The sequence below is a fragment of the Chenopodium quinoa genome, unplaced genomic scaffold (assembly GCF_001683475.1).
Source record: "Chenopodium quinoa cultivar QQ74 unplaced genomic scaffold, ASM168347v1, whole genome shotgun sequence".
NCBI classification, from domain to species: domain Eukaryota; kingdom Viridiplantae; phylum Streptophyta; class Magnoliopsida; order Caryophyllales; family Amaranthaceae; genus Chenopodium; species Chenopodium quinoa.
Genome location: NW_018742907.1, coordinates 854,741 through 881,495, shown reverse-complemented (window position 1 = coordinate 881,495; position 26,755 = coordinate 854,741). Strand labels below are relative to the sequence as shown.

Genomic DNA, 26,755 nt, shown 5'->3' with positions numbered 1-26,755 from the left:
CTATTCGACTATCGAGCTCAAACCCGATCTCAAAAGCTTGTCGAGTTTCGAACTCGAGCAGAGCATATCCTTATCAAGCCCGAGCCGAGCCCACAACTATTCGGACTCGGCTCGTTAATTAAGTACCCTAGACAGACTATACACTACCTCATTAATTATTTGATCCCTATTAATCATATCAATCCCATTAATGATGGATTAGTTAATTATAATAGGCTTCTTAATCCACACCCCTTATATGATCTTCACTAATTGACTTTAATTGTGTATTTCTCTTAATTATTCAACCATGTTGTACACTTCTTGGTCAATGACGCCAATAGAGCCATTAGCCGACCAGTTGCAGAACTTATGGCGCTAACCATATTCCATATATATTTTGACCATTGTTTAATCAATTAGATCATGCTCATCGTGGATTTTAGAATTTCCTAACCTACCAAAGAAAGTAATCCAAAAAGTAAACGGATTACAGGTCACATACTCACACGCATGATCTTAGGCAACCAAGTCAATGGCGACTTTTGCAAAGGATAACAAATTCTATAGTTAATCGTATACGTTAGTATGTAGATGGACATAACTATAGGCATAGTTATTTAAATTGCAATATGAATTGTGGGATCGTAAGGTCTTACAATTCTATTCTAATCATATGATTTGTGTCATCGGAGTAGCCGTTGGTCATGCAAGATCGTTGTAGGATTGATGCAGGATCGTTGGAAACCAATCAGGATCGTAAATTATTGTTCAAAACCAATCAAGATCGTATGTGATTGTTGTAGGATCGGTTAGGATCGGAATATGACCGAACCTAACCGATCCTATTTTCACTAAATAATGCATTTTTAAAAGCCACTAACCAACTTTCAAAGCTTCCAAGTGATACTAAAACTCAAATAATGCATATCTTTCTTCATATAAGGTCTTTAACTCCTGTGTTACCTTTTTGCTACTTGAGAATCCATAATGAGTTTGTGTTATCAATGTTATATGGGCTAATCTATGTTTTTTTTAGCATTATTGATTTTTGGAAGACCATATAATTAATTATCTTATATCATTTTTCTAGTTTTATAGGATTTTGCGATTCTAAAATATGGTTTCACCTTTTCGATCCTACCCTTCACACCCAAGTTCGTAGTAGGATCTCGATCTAAATAACCATGATTGTAGGTATAGTTAATTACAACATATGGGTAAAAAAAAGAATATGAGAATAGAGAAATTCCTAATTTATATTTGATATAAATATATTAGTGGGTATTTTTGTAATATCATTTCTATATCTGAGGGATTTTTGTATTTTTATATCTTCTGTATTTTCATATCTGATATAACAATATATATATCTGATATAATAAAAGTTATATCTGATACAATATCTATAACTAAAATCTGATATAATTTATATTAGATATGAATTAGAAAAGCCTCATGACTCATGAGAATAATTTATGAATCTAAATTGCATTAGAAGGCCACCAGGGCATAATGTAAGGCATTATCAAGCCATTTGCTACGAATAATTTTTTTGTTATTTCTTTTTTACTTCATAGGTGGCTTTTGATGGTTTTAATTATTCTATGCATATTTTTTGGTGTCATCAATTTCTAATCATTTTGATTATGTTAAGTTGCTAACGAGCAGGTTCCTTGAGGATGTCTTTAAATATCGAAGGAAAAATAGAGATATTTTGTAAAACAAAGCCAAAAATAATTCATTCTACGAATATATCTTCTGAACTGTAGAATTTTCTACCCTCCCCTCTAAAGAAGAAAATGGCCATGTTATCCACTAAGTTTTTCTTTGTCATGATAATAGCACTTATGGCATTCACCGCTGTTGCCGATGTGCCTGCAGGTATATAACAAATTCTACGCATGGTTTTTTTTTTTTGCCTGTTTTATGTACGGAGTTTACTGATTAATATGTTGTCCTGTGCCAAAAAAAGAAGTACAAAATCTCACGAAATTTCCAAAACTATATGGGTTATTCAGTTATTCTAGTCTTCAAAAGTTTCACTAAGTGACAGGTAATTTTTATGTACATACTACCTCTATCTTTTTTTTCCCCAAGTATAAAAACCAAATTTATAAGATACAATGTAAAATCCTTGGAAGACAACTCAAAATGTAAATTTTTTACAGAAATAGGAGAATCTTTGGGCTAAAAAAGAGGACAGATGAAATATATATTTTGAGGAGGGATGTTAATTTATGTGAATGATGTCGATCTCTCTTCGTCAAAAAATAGAAAGAAAAAGAAAAATTGATATCTTGATTCTTGAACCTATATATATGTTTTCTTTCGTTTCTGTTTTGAATTTGTATGACCTTGACTTCTGGAACCAATGATAATTTGAATGAGAATAAAGCTTATTTGACAAGATGAAATATAAAATAGAATTTGGCCTGAATTGTTAGTCTTGTGGCAATATCATCGGTTCTATTAGGGATGACAATTCAATCCGAATCCAAACCGAGTCCGATCCGATCCGAAGGAAAAAGTCCGATCCAAACTCGTTTAAAAAAACTCCGACTCCGAATCCGATAAAAAAATTAAGGTACGCGAACTTGTCGGGTCGGATTAGGATTTTGTTTGATTCGCTCCGACTCCAATCCACTGCCATTCCTTGTTCTAATACCACTCACTCCCTTTCCGTCAAAAAGAAACAAGAAAAAACAACTTTAGTCTTTAGCCATTCTTTTGGTCACTATTTGTGTGTTACTTTTTTTTGTTTTTGGAGTCAAAATTTCAAAATTTTTTGACTATTTATTTTAATTATATTATAACAAATAATATATTCAATTAAGATCTAGTTGGATGTATGTAAATGTAAATTTTTGGAATATACGTTTTCATAATTTTTTTTTTTAGGGATGAGTATAGCCTTTTCATTGGTTATTTAGGGTTTAAATATTAACAATCCTTTTATTTGGTGGAAGAATGCAATGTTTGGATACCGCTAAGTGAAGATGTATCACAATTCGCCTGCAACCCTGAGGTCATTAAAGAGTATTACTATGGCTTCTGTTGGATGGCTTGCCAAAACCAATTCCCAGGCAATTATGTAACGTTCAGTTATTGCATGGATGGTCAATGCCGCTGCGACTTTACTCCTCCTGATTTGGTTAAACCCGAATGCTTTCCGCAACCTTAATTTGTATTTGCTCTTCTATCATATCATATTACTCCGTCCTTCAAAGTTATTACAAAAAATATCAAACGGGACAAATTTTGGGAAACGGATGGAGTAACATCTTTATAGTGGTATGTGTATCGTTGTTTTTCTTTTTTCTTGAATAATGGCCTGGTTGTAATTTTGTTATTGCCATAGAAGTTAGAACTTTGATTAATGGATAAACTGTACATGGCCAGAGCCCTTCACTCATTTTCCTATTGCATATGAGATGTTTTTTTTGTAATTTGATTAATGTTAAGCCTTTGCTTAAATGACTCAAAAAGACAAAAACTCTTTCTTATTTATTTTTGTTGAGTCTTAATATATGTTTATTTTTTTAGACGCTCTTAAACTTAGGATTATTAAATAATGCCCCTAAAATATAATAAGAAAGTTTTAAAAATCGTACATCTTTTCCATTATGACCTCACTCATTGCCCACTAATTTTCTACCTTTCTCTCTTCTCTAACCATCTTTCTCCCACTTCCCCAACATACCGCCAACATGGCAACTACCACCTAGGAGCACCACCACCAATTGCCCGAGCACCGTCCAACAACCGACCAGAGTATCTCCACATTCAACATTTTGTCAGCAATAACATAGACCCCTATAACCATCCTTCTGTCTCATCCCCCACTTAACACCACCTTGCGACTTCCCTCAACCACCATCTAAGTCCACCCATCAAATCTCAATTAAGTTATTTCAATAGAGGGTGCTAAAAAAAAAAAACAATTATAAGTCATTTCAAGTAAGGTTGACTTCGTGAAAGGATTTTTTTTAAACGGGTCGGATCGGAAAAGAGAAAAATTTTCACTAGAATAAAGTCATATTATGAGTGATATGACATAAAAAAAAATTAAAAAAAAGTCTTCTATTGCAGGACCAGATCTAAAATATTCAATCAACTTCCTCTTTCAAAATAATCAATGGTAAATATACTCAAGATTTACTCCAAAATTATGGGATACATATAAACATAAAATGTAGAAATTATAGGCATCAATTTACCTATAGGTGAATACACGTGACATTATGTTTGACGCATAGGTGCTTACGTGGTTGAATCACATGATCAGAACAATCGAAAAGTCAAAGCAGGGGTCGTTAATGAATCTTTAAAGGAAGACTCGTAAACCTTTGAAATGGACTCATGAATAGGGATAAACTAAAGGGACATACGCAAAGCAAATGTTTTTTTTGTTATGAATCTATGAGAAACATAAATCTATTGATAATTTTGAATAAAAGTGGATTTGGAGATGAAATAGGAATTAGGCCACGCAACCATAATTCATCCATAAACAATCCACAAAATTACCTCACCTACTGGTAAGACACTAATTTTAACACTTAAACCCATTTGGGGAAAAATCCCAATATGACCTCTTTAATGGTAAGACCCTAATCTTTCCATCAAAACCTTATTCGGTTAGAAATATGAAATCACCCCTCCTGCTGGTAAGATCTTATTCTTCCCACGAAAATCTCGAAAATACCCCTTCTACAGGCAAGACCTAGATCTTCCCACCGAAACCCAATTGGCCACAAATAAATAAATTACCCCTCCTACCAGTAAAACCCTGACCTACTTGCCGAAACCCTATTGGCGTAGAATCCCGAAATTGCCTCACCTATCTGTAAAGACCCTAATCTTCCTAACGAAACCAAACTGGGGTAAAATCCTTAAATTACCCCTTCTACCGGTAAGACCTAAATTTTCCCACTATAACCCAATTTGGATAAAATCCCGAAATCACCACTCATACCTGTAAGACTTTGATCTTCCCACCGAAACACTATTGGGGTAAAATCCCACAATTATCCCTCCTACTGATAAAACCCTAATCTTCTTACCAAATCCCTATTGAGGTAAAATCAAGAAATTACCCTTATTATCGGTAAGACCCTGAAACCATATTGGGGTAAAATCTCCAAATTACCCCATCTATAGGTATGATCCTAATTTTCCCATTGAAACCCAATTAGGAAAAAATCCCGAAATTACCCCTCCTACAGGTAAGACCCTAATCATCCCACTAAAACCCTACCAGGATAGAAATCTTAAATTATCCCTTCTACTGATAATATCCTATTCTTCACACTAAAACCCTATTGAGGTAAAATCCAGATATAACCCATCCTAGTGGGAAGACCTGACCTTCCCACTAAAACCCTATTAAGGTAAAATATCGAAATTACCCCTACAACTAGTAAGAACCTGATCTTCCTACCGAAACCATATTGGGGTAAAATCCATAAAATTACCCCTCCTACCTAGAAGACCTTGATTTTCACAATGAAACCCAATTAGGGTAAAATTAAGAAACTAACCCTCATACCGATAAAACCCTAATCTTCCCACCAAAACCCTATTGGCGTAAAATCCCAAAATTGCCCCACCTACCGGCAAGACCCTGATTTTCCCAATGAAAACCTATTGGGGTAAAATCTCAAAATCAACCCTAACAAGTAAGACCCCGATCTTCCGAACGAAACCTATTTAGGATAAAATTCCGAAATTACCTCTTCTTTTGATAAGACCTTAATCTTAATATCGAAATAATATTGGAGTAAAATCCTAATATTACCCCTTATTTCCGTAAGACCCTTATTTTCTTACAGAAAACTAATTTGGATAAAGTCACGAAATTACCCACTCGGTAACACCCTATTCTTCCCACTAAAACCATAGTGGGGTAAAATCCTAATGTAACCCATCCATGCGGTAAGACCCGATTTTTCCACTGAAACCCTATTGGGGTAAAATCTCAAAATATCCCCTCCATCTGGTAAAATCTTGATCTTTCGACTACAATCCTATTGGATTGTAATCCCGAAATTACCCCTCTGATTGATAAAACCCAAATTTTCCTACCAAGACCATATTGGGGTAAATCACAAAATTATCCCTCCTACCCATAAGACCCCGATTTTCCCACTGAAAACAAATTTGGGTAAAAGAGCTAAAATACCCACCTACCGGTAAGACCCTAATCTTCCCACCGTAACCCTATTTGGGTAAAATCCGAAAATTGCCCCCATACGGATAAGACCCAGATCTTACCACCAAAACCATATTGAGGTAAAATCCTGAAATTACATGTCCTATCATTAAGACCCTAATCCTCCCACCGAAACCATATTGGAGTAATAACAAAAAATTTCCTCTCGTACCGGTAAGACCCTGATTATAACAGTTAAACCCATTTTGGGTAAAATCCCAAAATATACCCTCCTACCGATAAGACCTTAATCTTCCCACCAAAACCCTATTCCATAAGAAATCAGAAATTACACCTCCTACTAGTAAGATCATATTCTTCCTACCGGAACCTTATTAGCGTAAAACCCTAATCTTCCTATCGAAACCTTTTTGGTGTAAAATCACTAAATAACCCCTCCTTCCATTAAGACCCTAATCTTCCCACTGAAAGGCGATTGGGATAAAATCCAAAAATTACCCCACCTACCGGCAAGACCTTGATCTTCCCACCGAAATCCTATTGGGATAAAATTCCGAAATTATCCCTACAATTAGTAAGACCCCAAATCTTCCGAGTGAAACCCTATTGGATTAGAATTCCAAAATTACCCCTTCTATTGGTAAGACAATAATCTTCTTATTACCGAAACCATATTAGGGTAAAATCCCACTTAAAACAAATTTGGGTAAAATCACGAAACTACCCACCTACCGGTAAGACCTTGATCTTCCCACAAAAACCTCATTGGGGTAAAATCTTAAAATTACCCCTCCTACCGGTAAGACCCAGATATTTCCATCGAAACCTTGTTGAGGTAAAATCCCAAAATTATCCTTATTGGTAAGACTCTAATCTTCTTACAGAAACCATATTGGAATAAAATCCCAAAATTTCCCCACTTAAACCAGTTGGGGTAAACTCCCAAAATAAACCCTCCTAATGGTAAGACCTTAATCATCCTACCAAAACCCTATTTGGGAAGAAATCATATCCACTTATCTCACATCAAATACTTTCAAGCTATGGAAATAATAAACACTGCCTTCATTGATTCTGCTTTCAATTGCTCTCCTAGTATTCATAACTTCACCTTGGATCAGAAAAAGTTCAAGTTTGCTGGCAATCATAGTGAGGCATACTTGTTGCAAGATTGTCATGATGTAGTTAAAAAAACCATAGGACTTTCTAGAGAGACATCATGCGTTTCTGTTAATAGAGCTGTGGATCTTCTTACCATAAATGCAGAAGACATACATTGGAGCAAAGTTGTTGGCAAGTGCCAAAAAGCAGTTTCAGTGCCATATGTTGGGCGAAATGTTACTGATATTGATGGTGCAATTAGAAAGGGGTTTAAGCTGAATTGGGTTGTTGGTAACTGTAATGAGTGTGATGAAAGTGGAGGGAGATGCGGATTTCTTCATGAAACTAGTCCACAAATGCAGTGTTTCTGCCCTCCTGGAGCTTATCCACATATATGTCCGAGTCTATATCTCTATCTCGTTTATATTTCGGTGCTTTCCTTAACAGAATTACACTGCTATGGTCTATGGGTTGCATTTCTTCACAGCCTATAAGCAGAAACCTAAGCTGTGGCAAAGGATGTGGGTTCACTTTGGTGTTCGTAGTCCTTCTTTCATTAATTCATCTACTAAATATTTCTCAGCTCATTCAAGATCTTGATCCCCCATGTCATCTTATGTTCTTCACGTATGGTTCTCTTCTTCCAAATTTCTCGCTACCTATTGGCTATTGCTTCTCATTCTGAGATACATATGTTGAAATTCTAAAAGTCCATAGAACATTAAGTATGAGTATCCCACATTGACAAAACAATAGAGAAATATCCACTATGCAAGGTTGATGAACTACTCCCCTTATTACCATATGGTTTAATAATGAAACTCTCTTAATCATGTAAAGTGGACTATTCCTAAAAACGGGTGTGACCCTAATCTGTATTTAACATAGTATCAGAGTCAAACCTAGTGACATGGGGCATTATTATACTCTTGTGAGGGGAGCAAAATGCTTTGGACCCATAACACATCATATATGATTATCTTGAATTAAAAAAAAAAAAAAAAAAAAGAGGATCTCACATGTAAGGAGGAGTGTCGAAACTTTAAAAACCAATAAAACATTACATGTGAGTATCCGTATTGACAAATTATTAGAGAAATGTCCACTATATAAGATTGAGGGACTATTCCTCTTATTGGCATATGATTTTAGGTGAAACTCTCTTAATCATGTAAAGTGGACTATTTCCTATAGACAAGTGTGGCTCAAACCTATATTTAACAACATAAGGACTAGGGTCAAACTATATGATTTTTAATAACTTCATGGTATTCCTTGATAAAGCATGATCTCACTTCCTGATTGATTACTCCATCTGTGATATTCATTCAATGGATACGAATTATCTAGGTATTAGAAGAGTTGAACTTGTAAAATACTCTCTCTGTTAAGGAGACAAGTTAGTTATAACTACTTGTTGAGGTGTAAATAGCATTTCATAAATCTTGTTAGATTCTATTACATAAAGAATATACTTCTTCTACTGCAGTTCTTCTCTTCTATTCTCTGCTTCTCTTTACTGTTCTCCGCATCTTTCCCGAACTCTGCCAAATTAGTTTCATAGGGTTTCTGCTCCTATATCATTGGTATAAGAGTAAACACGTGCTGCTAATAGTTGAACAGACTGGCATCACTCTCTAAAGTTGTGTTGCAAAGATTTTCAACATTGGAAGATCAAGTTAAAGAACCGGCGAAAAAAATTGAAGAGCATGCCATTACTAATGCATATGGTGAAGGAAATTTAAGAAAGTACTGGTAGCCAAAACCACTCTAATTCACCAAGGGGATGTGAATGGCACCAACCCAATCAGGGTATGATTCCTAAACTTCAATTCCCCCTATTTGCTAGAACAAATGCTAGAAATTGGATTAAGAAGTGTAATAGGTACTTTTCTTTGTGTAAAATTGCTGATGATTGTAGAGTAAACATGGCAACCTTACATATGATTAATAAGGCAGAAAATTGGGTATCAAGCTATCTTGTTATTATAAGAAATGTAGAATGGGATGATTTTATCATAGATGTGATGGCAAGGTTTAAGGATGGAAAGGGGTTGAATGCAGTGGAACAATTTAACAAATTAACCCAGCTTGATTCATTGGAGAATTATATTGATGAATTCGAAGATTAGAGATCCATATTGATGCAAAAGGGTCAGATGTTATGGATGAATATGTGCGCCAGTGCGGGAGAGTTTTATTAGAGAGATGATACCAGCTGTGAAGCCATTTGTTAAGGCTCTTCACCCTGCTACTATGGCAGAAGCAATCAAGCTGGCTAGGTTGCAAGAAGAGCAAGATACTTGCTAATCTAGCAAATCCTATGCATAGGACGTTTCCAAGTCCATCTTTACAGCGAAAAATGCACCTATACCTCCTAAAATGGGGTTTAAAACTCATTCCCGATTAAAAGTTGTTTGGTTTGGAAAAAAAGAAATGGGTTTAAAACCCTTTAAGGTTTCAAACACTCCCAAAATCCCCTTTTTGATTCCTTTGGTTTTAGTAAGTGTTCACCCAGTGTTCATTCAAACCCCGCCGCCTTGCTCCAACTTTTGAATGTCACGTTGTTGTTGTTGTTGTTATTATTATTATTATTATTATTATTATTATTATTATTATTATTATTATCAAAAACCTACAAAGTCAAACGATTTACAAGAAATTAGTGGGGAGCCGAGATACAATCTGGGCCCCCCACCCCTCTAGCTATAGCGAACCCAACCCTGTTGAAGATGTGAGCAGCTGCACGAGCACTATATCTTGAGCCCTAGCGAACGCCTGAACCCGCTTCAGCAATGCAACAACATCCTTCTCTAATTCCCCCAATGAAGAAAAGGAGAAAGGAAGAAAACCATAGCCAATAGCCCTGCAACGCGCCCCTTACTTGTCCCGCTTCCGCTGAGCCGCAGCCGACACGACACGACCAGGAACAAAGTCAGACAACCCAGATTGCGTCAATAGAGAAGACCCCGTCAAGTCCACACATACATCTAGGCCTCTATCCCAAGAGTAAAGCAACACATCTGCTGGCCGAAGAGCCCCGTCGTTCCCTCCAGACAACCCAAAATTGACCTCCTTCCTTGCAGAAATTCCAGAGCGGAAACAAATATTATTATTATTATTATTATTATTATTATTATTATTATTATTATTATTATTATTATTATTATTATTATTATTATTATTGTCATTATCATTATCATTATCATTATCATTAGAGTTATTATTATTATTAATGGTATAACCATTTTTATTTTATTTATTAAATTGATTACTATCATCATTATTAATAATATATTTATAATTATTTTTTTTTATTATTATTATCATTAGTACTTTTTTTGTATAATATTTATTTTTATAGTTATTTTAATTAGAGTAGTTAAAATCTGACCCGACCCAATAAACTACCTGAAACCGACTTGGACCCCACCTGATTATGACTCGAAAAGTAAGACCCATAAACCAACCCAACCCGACCTGAAATTAACCTGAAATTGATTTGACCCGATATTCAAAGACCCAAACCCGATATGTTTCCGAACTGTTACAGACCCAACCCAATCCTACCCGAACCGAAGACAACCCGAAATCGATTGAACCCGACAAATAACCCATAGTTGACTTAACCCAAAACCTGCTATAACCCCTCTAGGAACCGACCCGGATTGACCTGAACCAACATTGACACGAACCGAATACGAGCTCACCCGAACCTGAGTAAGCAAATAACTGATTTGACTTGACCCAACTTGACTCGCCCTGATAGGCTAAATTGACCCAATTTAACCCGAACCGATAAGTATCGACCCGCGATAGGTCAACCCATAACTATCCTGTGGACCTGAATTGATACCTCTAGTTTTAATATCGTGAATATATAAAAATAAAAATATTTTTATTGTTAATATCAAGATTACAGTTATTCATGTTTGAACCAAACAACAAGGAACTAAATCTCATTCCTCTGTCAAACCAAATAACTGGAAAGGATTTATAATTCATTCCCTTACTTAACCAAACAACTCTCTAAAACTGATTCCATTCCTCCCAAGTATCATTCCTGATTCCATTCCATTCCATTCCTGCAATCCAAACAGGTAAATTACACACCCATCAATACAAGTGCTACGGCATACTATATTTATAGCTTTACTTTAAATATTCCTTCCCTACAAAAATTTTCTTCTAAATACATTGAGTAAGCGAGGCTATGTCAAGGTTTTTCTTTTTTTTAATTGATTTCGACGTAGTATAATTTAAGGAAATGAAATTATAAGAAAGATGTGCTTTGCTGAAGGACCACGTTGAATCAGCTTCATCTGCTGTATGTTAACATTTTTGTAACTTTTGTTCAATATTATTTTTGATAGAACCAATATATACTTATATAGTTCGTTCTGGATTTTATTTGATTATAGACTTATACTCCTGAAATGACATCTTGTGTTTTTCTTATTGTAGTTTGATTCTTATAAATGTTGGCAGTGGTTGTTCGATAGATTGGCTGCTTTTGCTTTTTTTGTTGGTGATTGTATATATGGTAACACGGGGTACCTTTTTGCTAAGCTCTTATGCTTCAAATGTAATTTGGTTTATTGAAAGCAGTTGCTGTCAAAAATCTGGATTTTCAAGCTGATATAGGTTATGCTCTTGGAGACATGTTCACCAAATCACCAGGTTTTACTTATGGATGAAAAAGTTCTAGTTTACCACCCTACATTAGTGGTCTGCAGACCATGTACATATAGGTGTTTAGGAAAAAAGTTTTTTTTTTTGACCATCTACTTGCAGGGAAAAAAAAGTTACTGTTTAATATAAATCCTGCTCGCCTTGTAATCATCCTTTTGTGAACTAATTGTTATGCATATTTAGTATTTATCCCAGTGTTTGATTTTGAAGATTAAATTTCTGCTCTATGCCAGGCATGAGGAATGTTTCTATTTTATCAATAGATAATTCTGCAATTTGACTTATTAGTTATAGTCTGATCAAATCTTTGACCTGCTAGGATTTGTTAAAGCGCAATGGCATAACAAGGAAATTCACAAATCCATGTATTAGCAGCAGAGAAAATTATCAGGCAATGTTACAGGTTGTAGTGAACATGGAATTGAGTGCTACTCACAAACATTTTACTTGCTGTTGGAGAGGCTTAAGAATGCAATGGTTTAAGGAACAATACCACTATACCAGCAGCAGGGAACAACTATAAAATTTAATTCAAGTTATTAATTTATGTTCTTCTTCTCTCCCCTCCCTCCCTTCCTTTTCTCCTTTATCCAAACAAGGGAAACATATTCTTCCTCCCGTCCAGGAAATGATTTTGGCACATCAAAAAGTGATTTAAACACATCCATTGTCAGAGCACAATTGTCTGTACCCCTCTCACATGGAGGTGTGTAAATATCAATAATAGGCGTGCCAAAATCAATTTCCCTCCCGTCCCTTCCCCCCTCTTTTCCTTCCCCTCCCTTCATATAATTGTATCCATAAATAGTGTAAGCAAGTTGATCATCACAATTTTATTTTTTTTTATTTTTTTATTTATTTTTTATTTTTTTAGTAAGTAAGATTTTATTACCAAACGAGGAGGGACAAGCCCTCAAAACCCCAACTACAAAGCCAATCTGGCCGACCAACCCCCTAATCAAAAAACAAAAAACTACCTATTGAAATAGGCAAAAACAGACCAAACAACATCTAAGCTATGGAGGAATACAACTTTTGAGCTGAAACAGCCATTTACAATGAGATCTCTTCCATTTGCTATTTATAAGCTGTTGAGCCTTATCCAGTACTTCACTACAAATAGTATAGCAGAGTCTATCAGGATGAATCAAAGCCTTATCCCAGTAAGCTTTATTCCTAGCAGCCCAAAATTGATAAACACAAGCAGTCAAAGCAGCCAATCTAATTTTCTGTTTCACCTCATCTCTGACACTTCTTTTCCAGTGCTGCCACGTTCTAGTAATGTTAAAGTGTTTTTCCTGGACTTTAATCCAAGCATTCACAGTAGATAAGCATCTTCTGCTATCACCACAGTCAAAGAATAAATGGGAATGAGATTCACTAGCTGCATCACATAACAGGCAAGTATCCACATCACAAACATCAATCTGCTTCAGTTTAGTTCTAGTATTGAGTCTATTCATAACAGCAAGCCAAGAAACGAATGAGTGCTTTGGAATGTTATATTTATTCCAAATCCAACTGCCCCAGCTTACTTTAGGACAATCACCCTGAATCCACTTGTAGGCAGCAGCAATTTTGTAAGAATTCTCCTGCCATTTACCAGCTTCAAACCCAGACTTAAGCTTATCTTTAACAGAACATACTCTCTTCCAAGCCCAACCATCACCCTTCTTAGGAGTGTAACTCCACCAATCCTGATTCTTGAGATACACATTATGGATCCACCTAACCCTCAATGTGTCCTCTTTAACAGCCACCTTCCATACATACTTGCCAAGGGTTGCTCTATTCCAAGTTGCACAGTCCCTGACTCCAAGACCCCCAAACTTTTTAGGTTTACAAACCCAGCTCCATGAAATAGGAGGAGCCTTGGACAGGACAACATTTCCTTCCCAAAGAAAGGCCCTGCATAGCTGGTTAATTCTATCAATGACTGATTTAGGATGAAGCATGCACTGAGCCCAGTAAGTATGCAAGCTCATTAGGACAGAATTGATTAGCACAACTCTAGCTGAGTAGGACAGGTTCTTACTAGACCAACATGTAATTCTTTTAAGCATTTGATCCACCAAACAATCAAAATCAGACTGTCTCAAGTACTTAGCATTCAGAGGGACCCCTATGTACTTAAAAGGAGTAGAGCCAATAACAAAACTAGACCTAGCAAGGATATCCTCCTTCACCTGATCAGTAACATTTCCAAAATACACAGCTGTTTTATTCACATTGGCTTGCAAACCAGAGATAGCTTCAAATCTTCTCAGAGCTTGAACTAAGTAATTCACTGATTTCTTATCACCATGAGAAAAGAGCATCAAATCATCAGCAAAAATAAGGTGATTCAACTGTAATTGCTTGCATCTAGAGTGAAACTTAAAACTGTGAAGCTTTCCCACTTTCTTCAAAAGCCTAGTCAAATACTCCATCACAACTACAAAGAGAAGAGGAGACATGGGGTCACCCTGTCTAACCCCTCTTTTGCCCTTAAAGAAACCATGGAGCCCCCCGTTAATGAAGATAGAGTAAGAAGGAGTAGAAACACACTCCATCACCCAAGAAACAAACTAACTGGGAAAGCCAAGAGCCAACAACATATCTTCAAATATAACTCCAGTGGACAGAATCATATGCTTTCCTCAGGTCAACTTTAAGGTACATCTAGGGGCTCTTCTTCTGTAATTGTAGTCCCTTAACATGTCCTGACACACAAGAACATTGTCTAGAATGGACCTCCTAGCCACAAGATCATCACAAATTTAAAATTGTGGTTAGTTGTTGGCATATATATTTTTAAATAAAGATTGATTTATAAATAAAAAAAGTCGTACAATATCTACAATAATAGATTATGACAATTAAAGCAAAAAAAAAATCATCAATTCGATCCCGTACAAATCGTTACTCATAAAACAACTTTATCGCCCTTGTGATGGAAAAACGTTATGAAAATGAGCAAACAAAGATAAATTATAATTATTGTGATTATACGGAGTAATTGTTTTTGCAATATTTTCGTTTAATTTAGTAATTAGTTAATTAGTTAGTTGTTTACGAAGAAGATAAACTTGTATGAATTATATTTTACGAAGTATCATTTTGTTTGGGACGGTTAATTAACTAGTTATACAACGATAAACCCTAAAATCGATTAACAAATTACAACACCAAAATCCCAGAAATTAAATTAAATTCTTTGTTCCACATCTAAAACAACTAACATTCTACAAAAATATTCAAAAAATGCAACATTGTTCAATTGATTGGTCGAATCTTCCCCCAGAACTACTATCAAAAATTTCCAGTCACTTGAAATCCAGATATGATCACCTCAAATTCCGGGCAGTTTGCAAACAATGGCGATCTTCTACCCCCTTTTCCGGTCACCTTTTGGATACCAAATTACCCCTTCAAATCCCATCTCACTCCGCCATTTTCAAGCAATCAAATTCCCCAATTTTGCTAGTAAGAACTGCCACTGTTCTCCTTCAACCTTTTGATCAGACCTCATCAATGGCGAATCCATGGTTAATCTCTGTTGAAGAGCTAAACCCAGGTAAGCTTCGACCCCGTTTTCCCCTCACTAAAACCACCATTAATGATTTACCCTCAAGTTTCCCAGAAAAATTGGATTTGTTGAATTGTCGGGTTTCGGTTTTGGGTCAAGGGCTTAAGCTCTGTTTTGATTATGGCGGTGAAAAGGTGTTTGATTTTTATGGGTTTCGTGGTTATGCTATTAAAGTGGTCTTACTCTCTGATTGTGGTGCAAAGACTGTTAATAACCATCTTGATGTTGTATTTGCACTTACTAATTTTGGGAATTTGATTCTTTTTGAACTAGAAAGTGGAGAAGTAAGGAGTATAAGTTATGGATTAAGTGATAAGTTTAATTTTAGTGACATTGTAAGTTTAAAGGGGCAGGTTTGTGCTATTGATGGAGGAGGAATTGCTTATCTTATTGATGGTTGTGGAGCAAGCGTGAAAATGGTCACATCTTGCACATTCTCTATGGTTTTTAATTCGTTCAGTACTAAGCTTAAGCTTTTGGTTGAATCGTTTGGGGATCTGTATATGATTCATGGGTCGTGTGATGAATATTTCGAGGTGTATAAGCTTGATTTTGAGCTGCGTGTGTGGGATAAGGTTGATAGTTTGGGAGACCAAATACTATTAGTGACCTTTGATAATTGCTTCTTTGTTGATGCTGAAAGGTTGCCTGGGTTTCGAGGGAATTGCATTGTGTTCCCTAAGGACCGTTTCCATGCCTATAATACTGAATGGTATTATCCTGATGATATATTGCTTCAGAGAGAAAATAGGCGCCCTGAGATTGCTGTGGCCTATTCGGATGAGGGTATCTTTAGGGATAGTCTTTTATTATCTTACTCGGGCTTGTCGGTTTACTTTTGGCCACCTCTGTCTTGGGCTAGACCACGTTTGCTTTCTAAAGATAGGTAAAAAATTTCTCCACCCTGTCCTGCAATACATAATCAAACATGTTACTTGTAAATTTTGTCTAGAAATTGGTGTGCATTGCTTTTGGCTTGCATGCTGTCTGCTTATTGCTTCAAACATTATTTTCTATTGTGCTCTATTTGATATGTTAACTGAAAAACTAATCTAGGCTGCCTCTTCTATTATCAGAATCCTAGCTGGATACAAGCAGGTCAAAGAATGAGCCCCTTGTAGACTTCAATATGCTCCTTTCCCTTTGCTTGAGGCACAGATCATGACGATTGTCCATGGGAGGTAATAAAGCATACATACTGTATATAGCTGCTTGGCCAATATGCATTAATCGGCGACTGGAATTATCCTTCTCCTAAGCTAAAAGCCTCTTTTTCAAGATAGCCATCCTAAAACACTAAAGCTTCTGCTCCAGCTACTAATTCTTTGCTTCAGTTTTATTAAAGTTGCACTTTAAGGAACATATGTCTATCTTGCTTTAGTGTCTCAGGTCCTTAGTCCAACTCTGGTGGTTGTAATTTCAATGTCAGGGACCTTTGTTTGTACTAAGGTTCTGAGTTAGTATATATGTCCTATAACTGGCATTTAGTACTTCTAACTAGTGATCATCTCTTTGTGGAATATTAATGATAACGATAGAAGATATTACTTTATTTTGCATTTTGAGCTGCAGGCAAAAAGTACTTGCTACATAGTATATACAGGTGTTACAGAAATCTGCTGGCTCCTATTTGTTTTGGTGTTTTTTTTGGGTGTTGTGAACTGACCTTTACGGCCTTATGGGATATATTTTATGGTATAATCAGTTTACCATTGCTTTATTTTCTTTTGGTTGAAATGATTGTTCTTTATTCGAGATTATTGTCCTGATCATTTGCATAATTTTTCCTTTCTATACATGAGCAAGTGATAGTTTCACATTTTGTGTTTTCCTTTCTAATTTCGGAGTTTATATGTGATGCTCATTGCACACTTAATACTTCTATTTTTCGGGAGCTTGACAGTCAATTATAGTATGGCATATTTATTAATCTGTCATATACAACTATATATATAACTAGGATGTATATATATAGCTAATTAGGATGCTTCTTTTTGTTGTGTAAGTGCTCTTAGTACATAGATAATTAGGATGAATTTATATAGATAACTAGGATGTATATATATGGATAATTAGGATGCTTCTCTTCGCTGTGTAGGCTCTCTGAGTAGATAAGGTATATCTTTGTTAGGTTCTTTGGCATATTTTAAGAGTCAGGATCTACAATCTCAGTATATCAGCCACACTATGAGATGCATTATAACTTTGTCAAACTATCAGAATGTTCAAGGTCATTGGATTGTTCATGTTTTGGGATAGAATTAATGAAAATGTTTCTTATGCTTCCAACGTAATTTGGTTAAAAAAAGTTTAGTAGCTGACTAGCTGTTAAGAATCAGGATTTTGAAGCATATACAGAGTATCACTGCCCTAAATAATGTACGGAGTATCAGCTATATTTATACTTCAAGATGCATCTTCAGTTTATACTAATGAAAGGACTAAAGGAGTAGTTTTTTTTGACACTTGTAGTTGCAGAATATGTTCACTACCGTACAAAACCTGTTGTTTAATACACTTTGGTCTTGTTTCACCTTTTTGTGTATAGATCATTATATTAAAGTGATTTTAAAAAAAGAAATTAATAATAGGAAAAACATTGAAGCTTAGAATGTGAACCTGGCTTTCTGTTTTACACTTGGCATGAAAAATCTGTCTACATTATTGTTAGGATTCTGGCCATTCTGCTATGTTTTTATAAGTAATAACTGATTGAACTTATGAGTGTTGATCTGTAAGGATATGTTCTAGACTTTGCAGGACAGCAATGGTGTATGGACGAAATCGACTGACTATTTTGCAATAAGGTGTATTTGCATCTGGTATTTTTGTCTGGTGGTCTGGAGTTGTTATGAACAAGGTTTTTCTTTGTTAAGTTAATTGGCTGAAGAAAAAGCATCTCTCAGGAGTATCTAGTATCTAAAAGCTCAGTATGTTTAGCTTGATGCTTGTTTATTCTGTCAAACGATGAGAATATTTTCGTATATTGGATTATTGATGTTTAAGGATAGCAGTTTTTGTTCAAACTTTGTAGTTGCAGGATTGGACGACCTCTGTTTAAGAATATTCATGTTTATTACTGAACTTGATGACTATTTTTTTTTACTTTGAATGATCATTCTGTGTACTTTATTCTATATGTTTAACTTTCAAGCATAGGATTTGGCTACTTTTCTTTAGTGGAATTAGTTTGAAATATATTTCTAGACCTCAGAGAATTGTTCATATTCATGAATTCTATATTGGGTGGAATGAGTATGGTTTGGGTGAGACTGTCCCACGCTAATTTATTGTGAGACATTCACATCACGGAAAAAAGATGTCTTGTAGTAAATTGTTTAGAGACGGTCACATATTAGAGTTTACCAGGACCCCGTGAATGTAGGATATGAATAATTATTTGGAGTATAGATCTTACTGAAAGCTCATTTGGAGTGTAATGGTAGATGATGTTGAGTGTGAAAATTAACAAATAATCCGTGTAAAGTTGTTTAGATGACTAGATGCCATCATACATATTAAATTTTTAATCATCAAAATGCTTAGCCTTAAATTATCTTCATTTACTTTTTCTATCAATAGAGACATGATGGTCTATATTTCTGTCAAAAGTTGACAAACCGACAAAGTGATTTAATTACCTCTGTTGGCATAGTTTGCACATGCATCACCACATAACACGTTGGAATTGAGAATGACCCAGCACCTACCTTTAAAGTTCACACAATCACATCTAGACCGTTCATTAACAAAAAATTCTAATGTTGCATAATTGTTTAGAGCAACTTGCACGTTATTAGTTAGTTTAATAATTTAGATTGATACTTTCGTAAAGGAGTCCCAACCACCATCCTCAAATTGACAAATACAACAAACTTCAGGTTTTGCTACTTATTCAAGACCTCTAGAAACTTTCAATCCCTAAGATATATCTCAAATCTCTGATTGTAATGGATCGTGAAACATGGTCTGCATTGCCGCCGGAGCTGGTACTATCTATCGCAGAGCGGCTCGAAACAAGAACAGACATTATGCAGATCCGGACAGTCTGTCAGACATGGAGGAGTTCTGTCCCTTTATCTATGCTCTCCTCTAGAAACTTTCTGTCTCCTCTCTTTCCGTACAGAGGTATGAGCCATTCTTCAGTTTTAGTGGCAAATTCTGTTTTTCTTCTGCAATCAACTGTGGATTGTAAGCACCAATCGTTGTTGATCTCCGTGGAGGAGCTTAACCCTGGTAAGCTCTATGTCAGAGCACCCCTTTCTCGAGTTGTTACTAGAGTGCTGCCTATTGGTTCCCCGAATAGTTTTGGCTGGTCTGATTTTCAGGAATTAGGTAGATTTTATACTCTTAGAAGGGTGGATAGGCCTGAAGATATGTTCTCTGAGAAGAGATTAACTGAATATGATAATAAGGTGGTTTTGTTTGTGGATCCAAATTGTGAAACTTGTCCAACCATTGATGATTGTACTGTCATAGAGTTGTATGATCAAGTAGATTATTTATCTGTTACAAGGCTTAAAGATGGTGAAACACAGCAAGTATATTTCAAGGGGAGGGAATTTGATGATTTGGTGAGTTTTAGTGGAAGGGTTTATGCAGTTGATTATGAAGGTAGAGTCTGTTCAATGGATTATCAATCGTTAAAGATGTCAAGTGTTAGTGAAGGTCCAGTTCCTGGTGGATCTAGAAGCAATTACAAGAAACGTTTTGCTGTATCATCTGGAGAACTCTATTTAATTTTAAGACGGAGTCAGATTGGTGATCATGAGGCAGCCTTTAAGGTTTTCAAGTTGAATCAGGAGAAGCAGAAATGGGATAGCATTGAAGGTATAGGTGATGACAGGATACTGTTTGTGACCTTTGATGGGTGTTTCTTTGCCTTGGCTAAGGATTTTCCAGGATGGAAAGGAAATTGCATTGTATTCCGTAGAGGCAGTTTCCCTGAGTATTCTGGTATAAGAGATTTTGATTCTAAAATCTTTCAGACATGGAAGCTCCATCTTGATGTTGCTGTTTTTAACTTCGGAGATGGTGATTGTAGGCCTTTAGAAACTTATCCAGGATATTCCTCTGTATTCTGGTCACATCTGCCATGGTGTCAAGCAGATAATTGTTTGTGCAACAGAGGGTTGAGAATACCCTCAACTTATATAAAACAGCTCTAAAAAATATAGCTACTATATGCTTAAGCTTAATAGCTGTCTTTTTCTAGATCAGAAGAACAGAGTTCATGTACTATGCTGACTCTACGAAGGCTTGTTCAGCGGTAAATTCTTATTCAGAGGTGATTCTGAAGAAGCAGAAGAGGAAGAAGGCAATTGAGAAGTAGGCAAACATTGTATGCCATCTGCTACATATTTCATTATAAATTGTGTGCCAGGACTGCCATTAGATATATATTCCGGTATTTTCCCATGAGCAGAATGTTTCTGCTCATTTTTAAGGAGACATGGCATATACTTTCTTTCTACTTACTGTAATTATGCTGAAATTTTTATCTGCTTTAAGAAATCTGTATGGCAGCTTATAACTCCTAAAGATGCATAATTACTTTATACTATAAATGTGTGAGAGATTTTGTTTGTGTTCTACCTTTTTTTTATATAGTTTAGAAAACAAGCTTATTGTTAGATTATTGATGTTTAGGATAGCAATTTTGATTCTACATCTCCAGTTCCAAAAACATGATCTGTCAGAAAGCAAGTCCTTTCTCTTATCAGATTTAGTTCAAATTAGTGACATTACTAGTTTCTATTAACCCTATTTAGAAAGAGGAAGTAGTTATTTGGAATAGATAATCTGCTGGGTTTGTTCTTCCTGTGATTTTGACTAGTTTAGTTCTAAAATTCAAGTTTTAAGTGTAGAATACAGATCTGTGCAGGATTCTGTAATGTAATGGTCTGTATAGTAGTCATAAGCTGGATCAAAGTTGTGACAGATGACTTATTATCAGAGGATCTTGAAATTTTGATCAAAGTTTTGACAGATGAGTTAATACAGAGGATCTTGCATTGTTTTTGTGTCATCTATTCAAGCAAAGCTGTTGAAGACCTGTCAGTTGCTCATCCCATTCCTTCATTTTACTTCACTTCGTTAATTCTCATTAACTGGCAGTAGCTCATTTTTTATATCAAACGATTTGGAAAGTTGAAGTCCCTTACTTATCTTTTACTCTGTTTCGATTCTCAGCAAGCTCCACCAAAGGCTGTAGATTTCAGCCGTCCATTCTGCTGGAAAACTGCCGACTAAACTGCTCCATAATTTGACCCTTAGATGCCGGGAATGACAGGAAATACTCTGCTACCATCCAAACACTGATTTTAATTGCTGGAAATTGCAGAAACAGCTCACAAATTTTCACATTTTTTGTGCTCTAATATTATCTGTTCTCTGTGTGTGTATGCTGCTGGAGTTTTCACTTGCGCCTTTGTTGGGGACCGGTGCTCTGCCTATCGGCCCTTTTGATCTGTCGTTACTGCCACTGCGCTGTGTAGCTGGTGCTGTTCCTTTGATTCTCTGATATATTTCCTCTTTGTATCAGAGGAACCCGAAGTCAAAGTTTAGACTTTGTTAAGGTACTGTTTATGTTTCAGCCCAATGGGCAATGCTTCTCCTTACTGTTTTATTATCTACCAGGGCCCAAACGAAGATCAGATATGCTAAATGTTTTTTTATGTACTCATCGATTTTTAGTAAGTGTTTCAGTTTGACTTTTTGCAATATTTACTAATGTTGTTACGATCGGCTCAATGTTTAATTTGTAAATGTTTGCTTTTTATAAATTGTAATTATGAATAACTAAATGTTTTATTAGTCTAAGTTTCGCATTGACATACAATCTCGTTGAGACTCTTGAAAAAACGAAGAGAATTTACTAGTAGATTAGAGTATTACTTGAGGCCTTATTTTTTAATTCATCATTCTATGATAAAAATTTTCTAGGTAAATTGTATTCTATTCATATGATCATCTTGTTTGAAGACTTGAAGTTTCATTCTGCTTCCAGTTCTGAGTTGAGTATGATAAATTATTGCAATTGTCTAAAAACATTATCTTCTTTATCAGCATTTTTTTTGGGTTTTATTAACTTGATACTGGTTAAAAAAAAATATACATATTGTTATTATTGTGCTAGGGTCTAGGGTTAACTTTGGTAACCAGAATCTGGCTATTGCTGACCAATTCCCAATGCTAGATTTGCGGAATTATTACATTATACAATTCATAAACGTTAATAAATTACTAATAAAAAATTCATAAACCCTGAATCAATCCTACTACTCAAAATAAACCCTATTAATCAAACAATTCATAAACCCTGAATCAGCCATCTAATTTAAGAAACAAATAGAGTAAGTGATTAAAGAATATTTTTCATCCTTTTTGATGGCTGGTTTTTTGCCTTGACCTAGGATTTTCCTGGATGGAAAGGCAATTGCATTGTGTTTTTCAATTTGAGGGTGGCGGTGACTGTAGGCCTATAGCCTCTTACTCAGGCCATTCTGATGTGGTATGGCTCGCTACCTCCATCGTGGCTCTGGACCGGCCGGTACGCGATTGTTTACAAGGTGAGTTTAGCATTCAACTTTATAAAATACAAAGTGCTTAATATTTACATTACTTTGTTTCTTAAGATTAATTGAGTTTGTAAAGAATAATAACTAACTTTTAGATCATTGTTTTTTTTGAAGGAGAAATGAGGAATATTAAAATGATGATGATAGAGGAGAAGAAGATGATCTGGTTATGAACCCTACCATGGGCCGTTCTTGATTGATTAATCAATTGGTTAGTAACCCTTGTCAGATATATACATGTACATTTTCCTAAATTTATAATTTCTTAGAGATCATTCTTCTCAACCTTGTGCAGTTGTGTGATGGAATATGTACTTTGCAAAGATATTTGTTCAAGCTAAGGGTTTTTAATCAAGTTCAATCAGTCTGTCTAAACATCTTAAACAAGTAAGGTTGTAGCTTAAGAGTACGATGTAAAGATGTTGCTAGATTGGATCTCAAAGGAGAAATTCCTAATCAATCAATACCATGCCAAAAAAATGTATCACCACCATTAAATTGATTCAAATCTTGATGAAAAATATGTATGTCAAATTCCAAATTGATATTAGTGAATGGATCCTATGATATTCTATGTGCACAAACCATATACATCTTTCATATTAGTATTGATTAATCATCTATATTATTGAATTATGCTTTACTCATTTCTCAATAGATGCATCGTTTTGATTATTTACCGTATTTATATATTAATTTTGACAATCAATGTCCCATGATACATTAGTATAAGTTGTATACAAATGATATTTTGACACGATAGACAATTATCTTTACATAATTTCTGATGCATGGTTAAAATCAATGTTTATGTTGTCTAAAATTTAGAAATGATGCATCTATTAAGTAACGGAGAAAGTATTGCAAGGATATGTTTTCCCATTTTGCCTTTGGATATGATTGACACGCGTCTCTTAGAGATTTGCGCACACCTCATATAAAAGCTCCCTTAGGATCCCTAATTCACTCATCTCTTCATAAACCTAAAAATTTGCAGCATTGCGGCGATTATTGTCCTAATCCTGCAATGAATCCGGTGATGAAAAAATCCTTCCTTGATCGCCATATCTCCTGGTCTGAATTACCAAAGGAGCTCCTATCTTTGATCGCAAAACGCTTCAACACTCGTGATGACATCCACAAATTCCGAAGTATCTGCAAAACATGGCAAGCATCAGCACCTCTGTCTCTGATCACAATGAATAGCATCTTATCCCAAATTTTACCCATCCAATTCCCTGCTGACCCTGAATTGTCGTCTACTCCCAGAGTTCTGATGGCAAGTTCAGTTTTCCTGCTGCGATCAGCCACCAATCCTGAACTACCGCCATACTTACTGTCAGTTGAGGAGTTTACTCCAGGTAAACTTACCGTCAGATTTCCTCTTTCTGATAATGTTAATGATATTCTGCCTAGAGGTTTTCCAAAAGCATTAGATATATCTCAATTTATTGTATCGGAATTGGGTACATTCGTTACAATGAATTTAATTGATAGCGAATCATTTGTGCGAACAAAGAATGGGAGGCGTCCCACCAACAATAAGGCTATACTGTTTATGGATCCTTATTACGAAACCCCCCTTTCGATCAATGACTGTTCTGTTGTTGAGATGTCAAATTCAATTACTCTATATGTAACAAGACTTGGGACAATGGAAACACACAAGGTTACATTCAAGGGGAGGAAGATCGAGGATATAGTGAGCTATAAGGGTAGGATCTATGCTATGGATCGTACTGGTAAGGTTTGCTACATGGATTATCACTCTTTGAAGACGATAAGTGTTGCAGAAGACTCGGTGTGTGCTGGTGCAGGACCAGAGGGCAGGAAATATTTAGCTGCAGCAACTGATGGACTGTTTTTAGTCTATCGTTGGTGGAGGAAGAATAGGCCAGGCTTTAAGGTCTTTAAGCTGAACGAAGACGAAGAGAGGTGGGATTATCATCAAGGTATAGGTGATGATAGAATCCTGTTTGTCAATTGGAGTGGATGTTTCTTTGCCTCGCCTAAGGATTTCCCTGGATGGAGAGGCAACAGCATTGTATTCCCTGGAGATAGCTTTCGCCCGTATTCTGGTCAGTCCCCTGATCATAAGATCTTCAAGACACAGAACTATAGCCGCCGTCATGATGTTGCTGTTTATCACTTCGACAGTGGTGAATGTTTCCTTGCATCATCTAACCCGGTCTATTTCGACGTTGTGAGGCCACTTCCAGCATGGCTCTGGGCCGTTGCAGGGTGAGATTTTTCTTAAACAACAAAGAAAATTATATTCATATATGTGATTATGTGTATATATATACTTGCAACTTTGTTTTCTTATAAAGATTAGACAAGTTAATTAAAATGCTAACTTTGAGACTATGCATGGTGGTTTGTGAAATAGAAATGAAGACGAGGGAGTACCATACTTTATCAAGCAAGAAGTTGTTGATGAGAATGAGTTTGTTTAAGAAGGTAATCAACCTTACTCCATTCACTAGTTGCTTAGAAGTCATGAAATTGAACCAGTAATAATAATTAGCAGGGCATTACACCTTTTGCCAATTGATTTTAGCTAATCCTGACTAATTTTATTGTATTTTTTTTTTTCGATTATGACATATCAATCTCTCACATTTGAGGCATGGATTTTGTTTCAGGGTTCAATTATCAGAACTATTTTTCTCAATCCGACGATTCAGCTCAAGCCGGGAACTGAGGAAGCAGGATGACCTTGTTCGTTTTCAACTTAATCCGCGCAGTGGTAAAATTTACCATCTTTTTACTAATCGCGATTATGCGGACTTGTTAAAGTGTTTTCTAGATTCTTGTAGGCTTTGAAGCTGCTTCATAAGTTTAAGTTTACTGCTTAAAACTTAGCCTTTGGATGAGAAGGTTTATGTGTTTGGTTTTCAACTTATTTGAATTGTTGGGATTTATTTTGATGATGGATGATTAAATTTGACATTTCTTTGGTAGCATTTTGATTTGGGCTGCAGTAGATCATCAAGTATATCATTTTCACATTGGTATGTGAGATAGATATATATATATATATATATTTTTTTTTTTTTTTTGAAACAATGGTATGTGATATATATTATTAGCCATAATTTGATCAAAGGCTCATGCAGTATACAGATTGATTTGCTTGTGAAATTGTGTGCTACTGAAATAATTCAGTTGTTGAGTGAGTCTCAACAGTTGAAACTAGACTTGGTTATTAGGGGGTTAGGGTGGATCAATAGCGGGTTAATAGTGGACAGATTGATAAACAAGTAAAAAAATAAATAAATGTGTGTGACAAAACTAAATACATGTGAATTTTAAGCTATACATACATTCTTGTTATGCTTAATATATTTTCTTCTAGCTACACAATTATAGGGCTATCACTTTGATCTTGTATTGACCCTGTTCAAAAAAGAGTGTGTTTACATACACATGAGAAGTACCTTGACTTTCCTACAATCATAAGTAAATCAAATAAGATGATTTTTGCTCAATAACCTTGCTCAAAAAATGTTTAGCTCAATATTGGTGGGATATATGAAGGGAATACATTATAGGGGGTTAGCGCAAATATAATGGTGAAGGCGTATGCAAAGTACTCACTGTACATCTATACATCAAGCGTTGACCCAAAGAATATAGAGACTAACTCCAACGAACGAA

General features: G+C 35.6%; 1 protein-coding gene and 1 long non-coding RNA gene across 5 annotated transcripts; both read left to right on the top strand.

Moving 5' to 3' along the window:
* Positions 1-1,570: 1,570 nt before the first annotated feature.
* LOC110727425 lies at positions 1,571-3,456 on the top strand. Its single transcript, XR_002512547.1, has 2 exons — positions 1,571-1,863; positions 2,949-3,456. It is a non-coding gene; the product is annotated as an uncharacterized LOC110727425 (long non-coding RNA).
* Positions 3,457-15,063: 11,607 nt separating this feature from the next.
* LOC110727544 (F-box protein At2g26160-like) lies at positions 15,064-26,061 on the top strand. Of its 4 annotated transcripts, none has more exons than XM_021907109.1 (6): positions 15,088-16,401; positions 16,592-23,086; positions 23,210-23,306; positions 23,391-25,336; positions 25,485-25,555; positions 25,741-26,035. In XM_021907109.1, the coding sequence occupies exon 2, from the start codon at positions 19,466-19,468 to the stop codon at positions 20,681-20,683; it is 1,218 nt and encodes a 405-aa protein (XP_021762801.1). In that variant the 5' UTR covers positions 15,088-16,401; positions 16,592-19,465; the 3' UTR covers positions 20,684-23,086; positions 23,210-23,306; positions 23,391-25,336; positions 25,485-25,555; positions 25,741-26,035. The 4 variants fall into 4 exon arrangements, with proteins under 4 accessions (XP_021762800.1, XP_021762801.1, XP_021762799.1 ...); XM_021907107.1 differs by lacking the exon at positions 15,088-16,401 and having other exon boundaries at positions 20,691-21,571; positions 21,708-23,086; positions 25,741-26,061; XM_021907106.1 differs by lacking the exon at positions 15,088-16,401 and having other exon boundaries at positions 20,691-23,086; positions 25,741-26,061.
* The last annotated feature ends 694 nt before the right edge of the window (positions 26,062-26,755 follow it).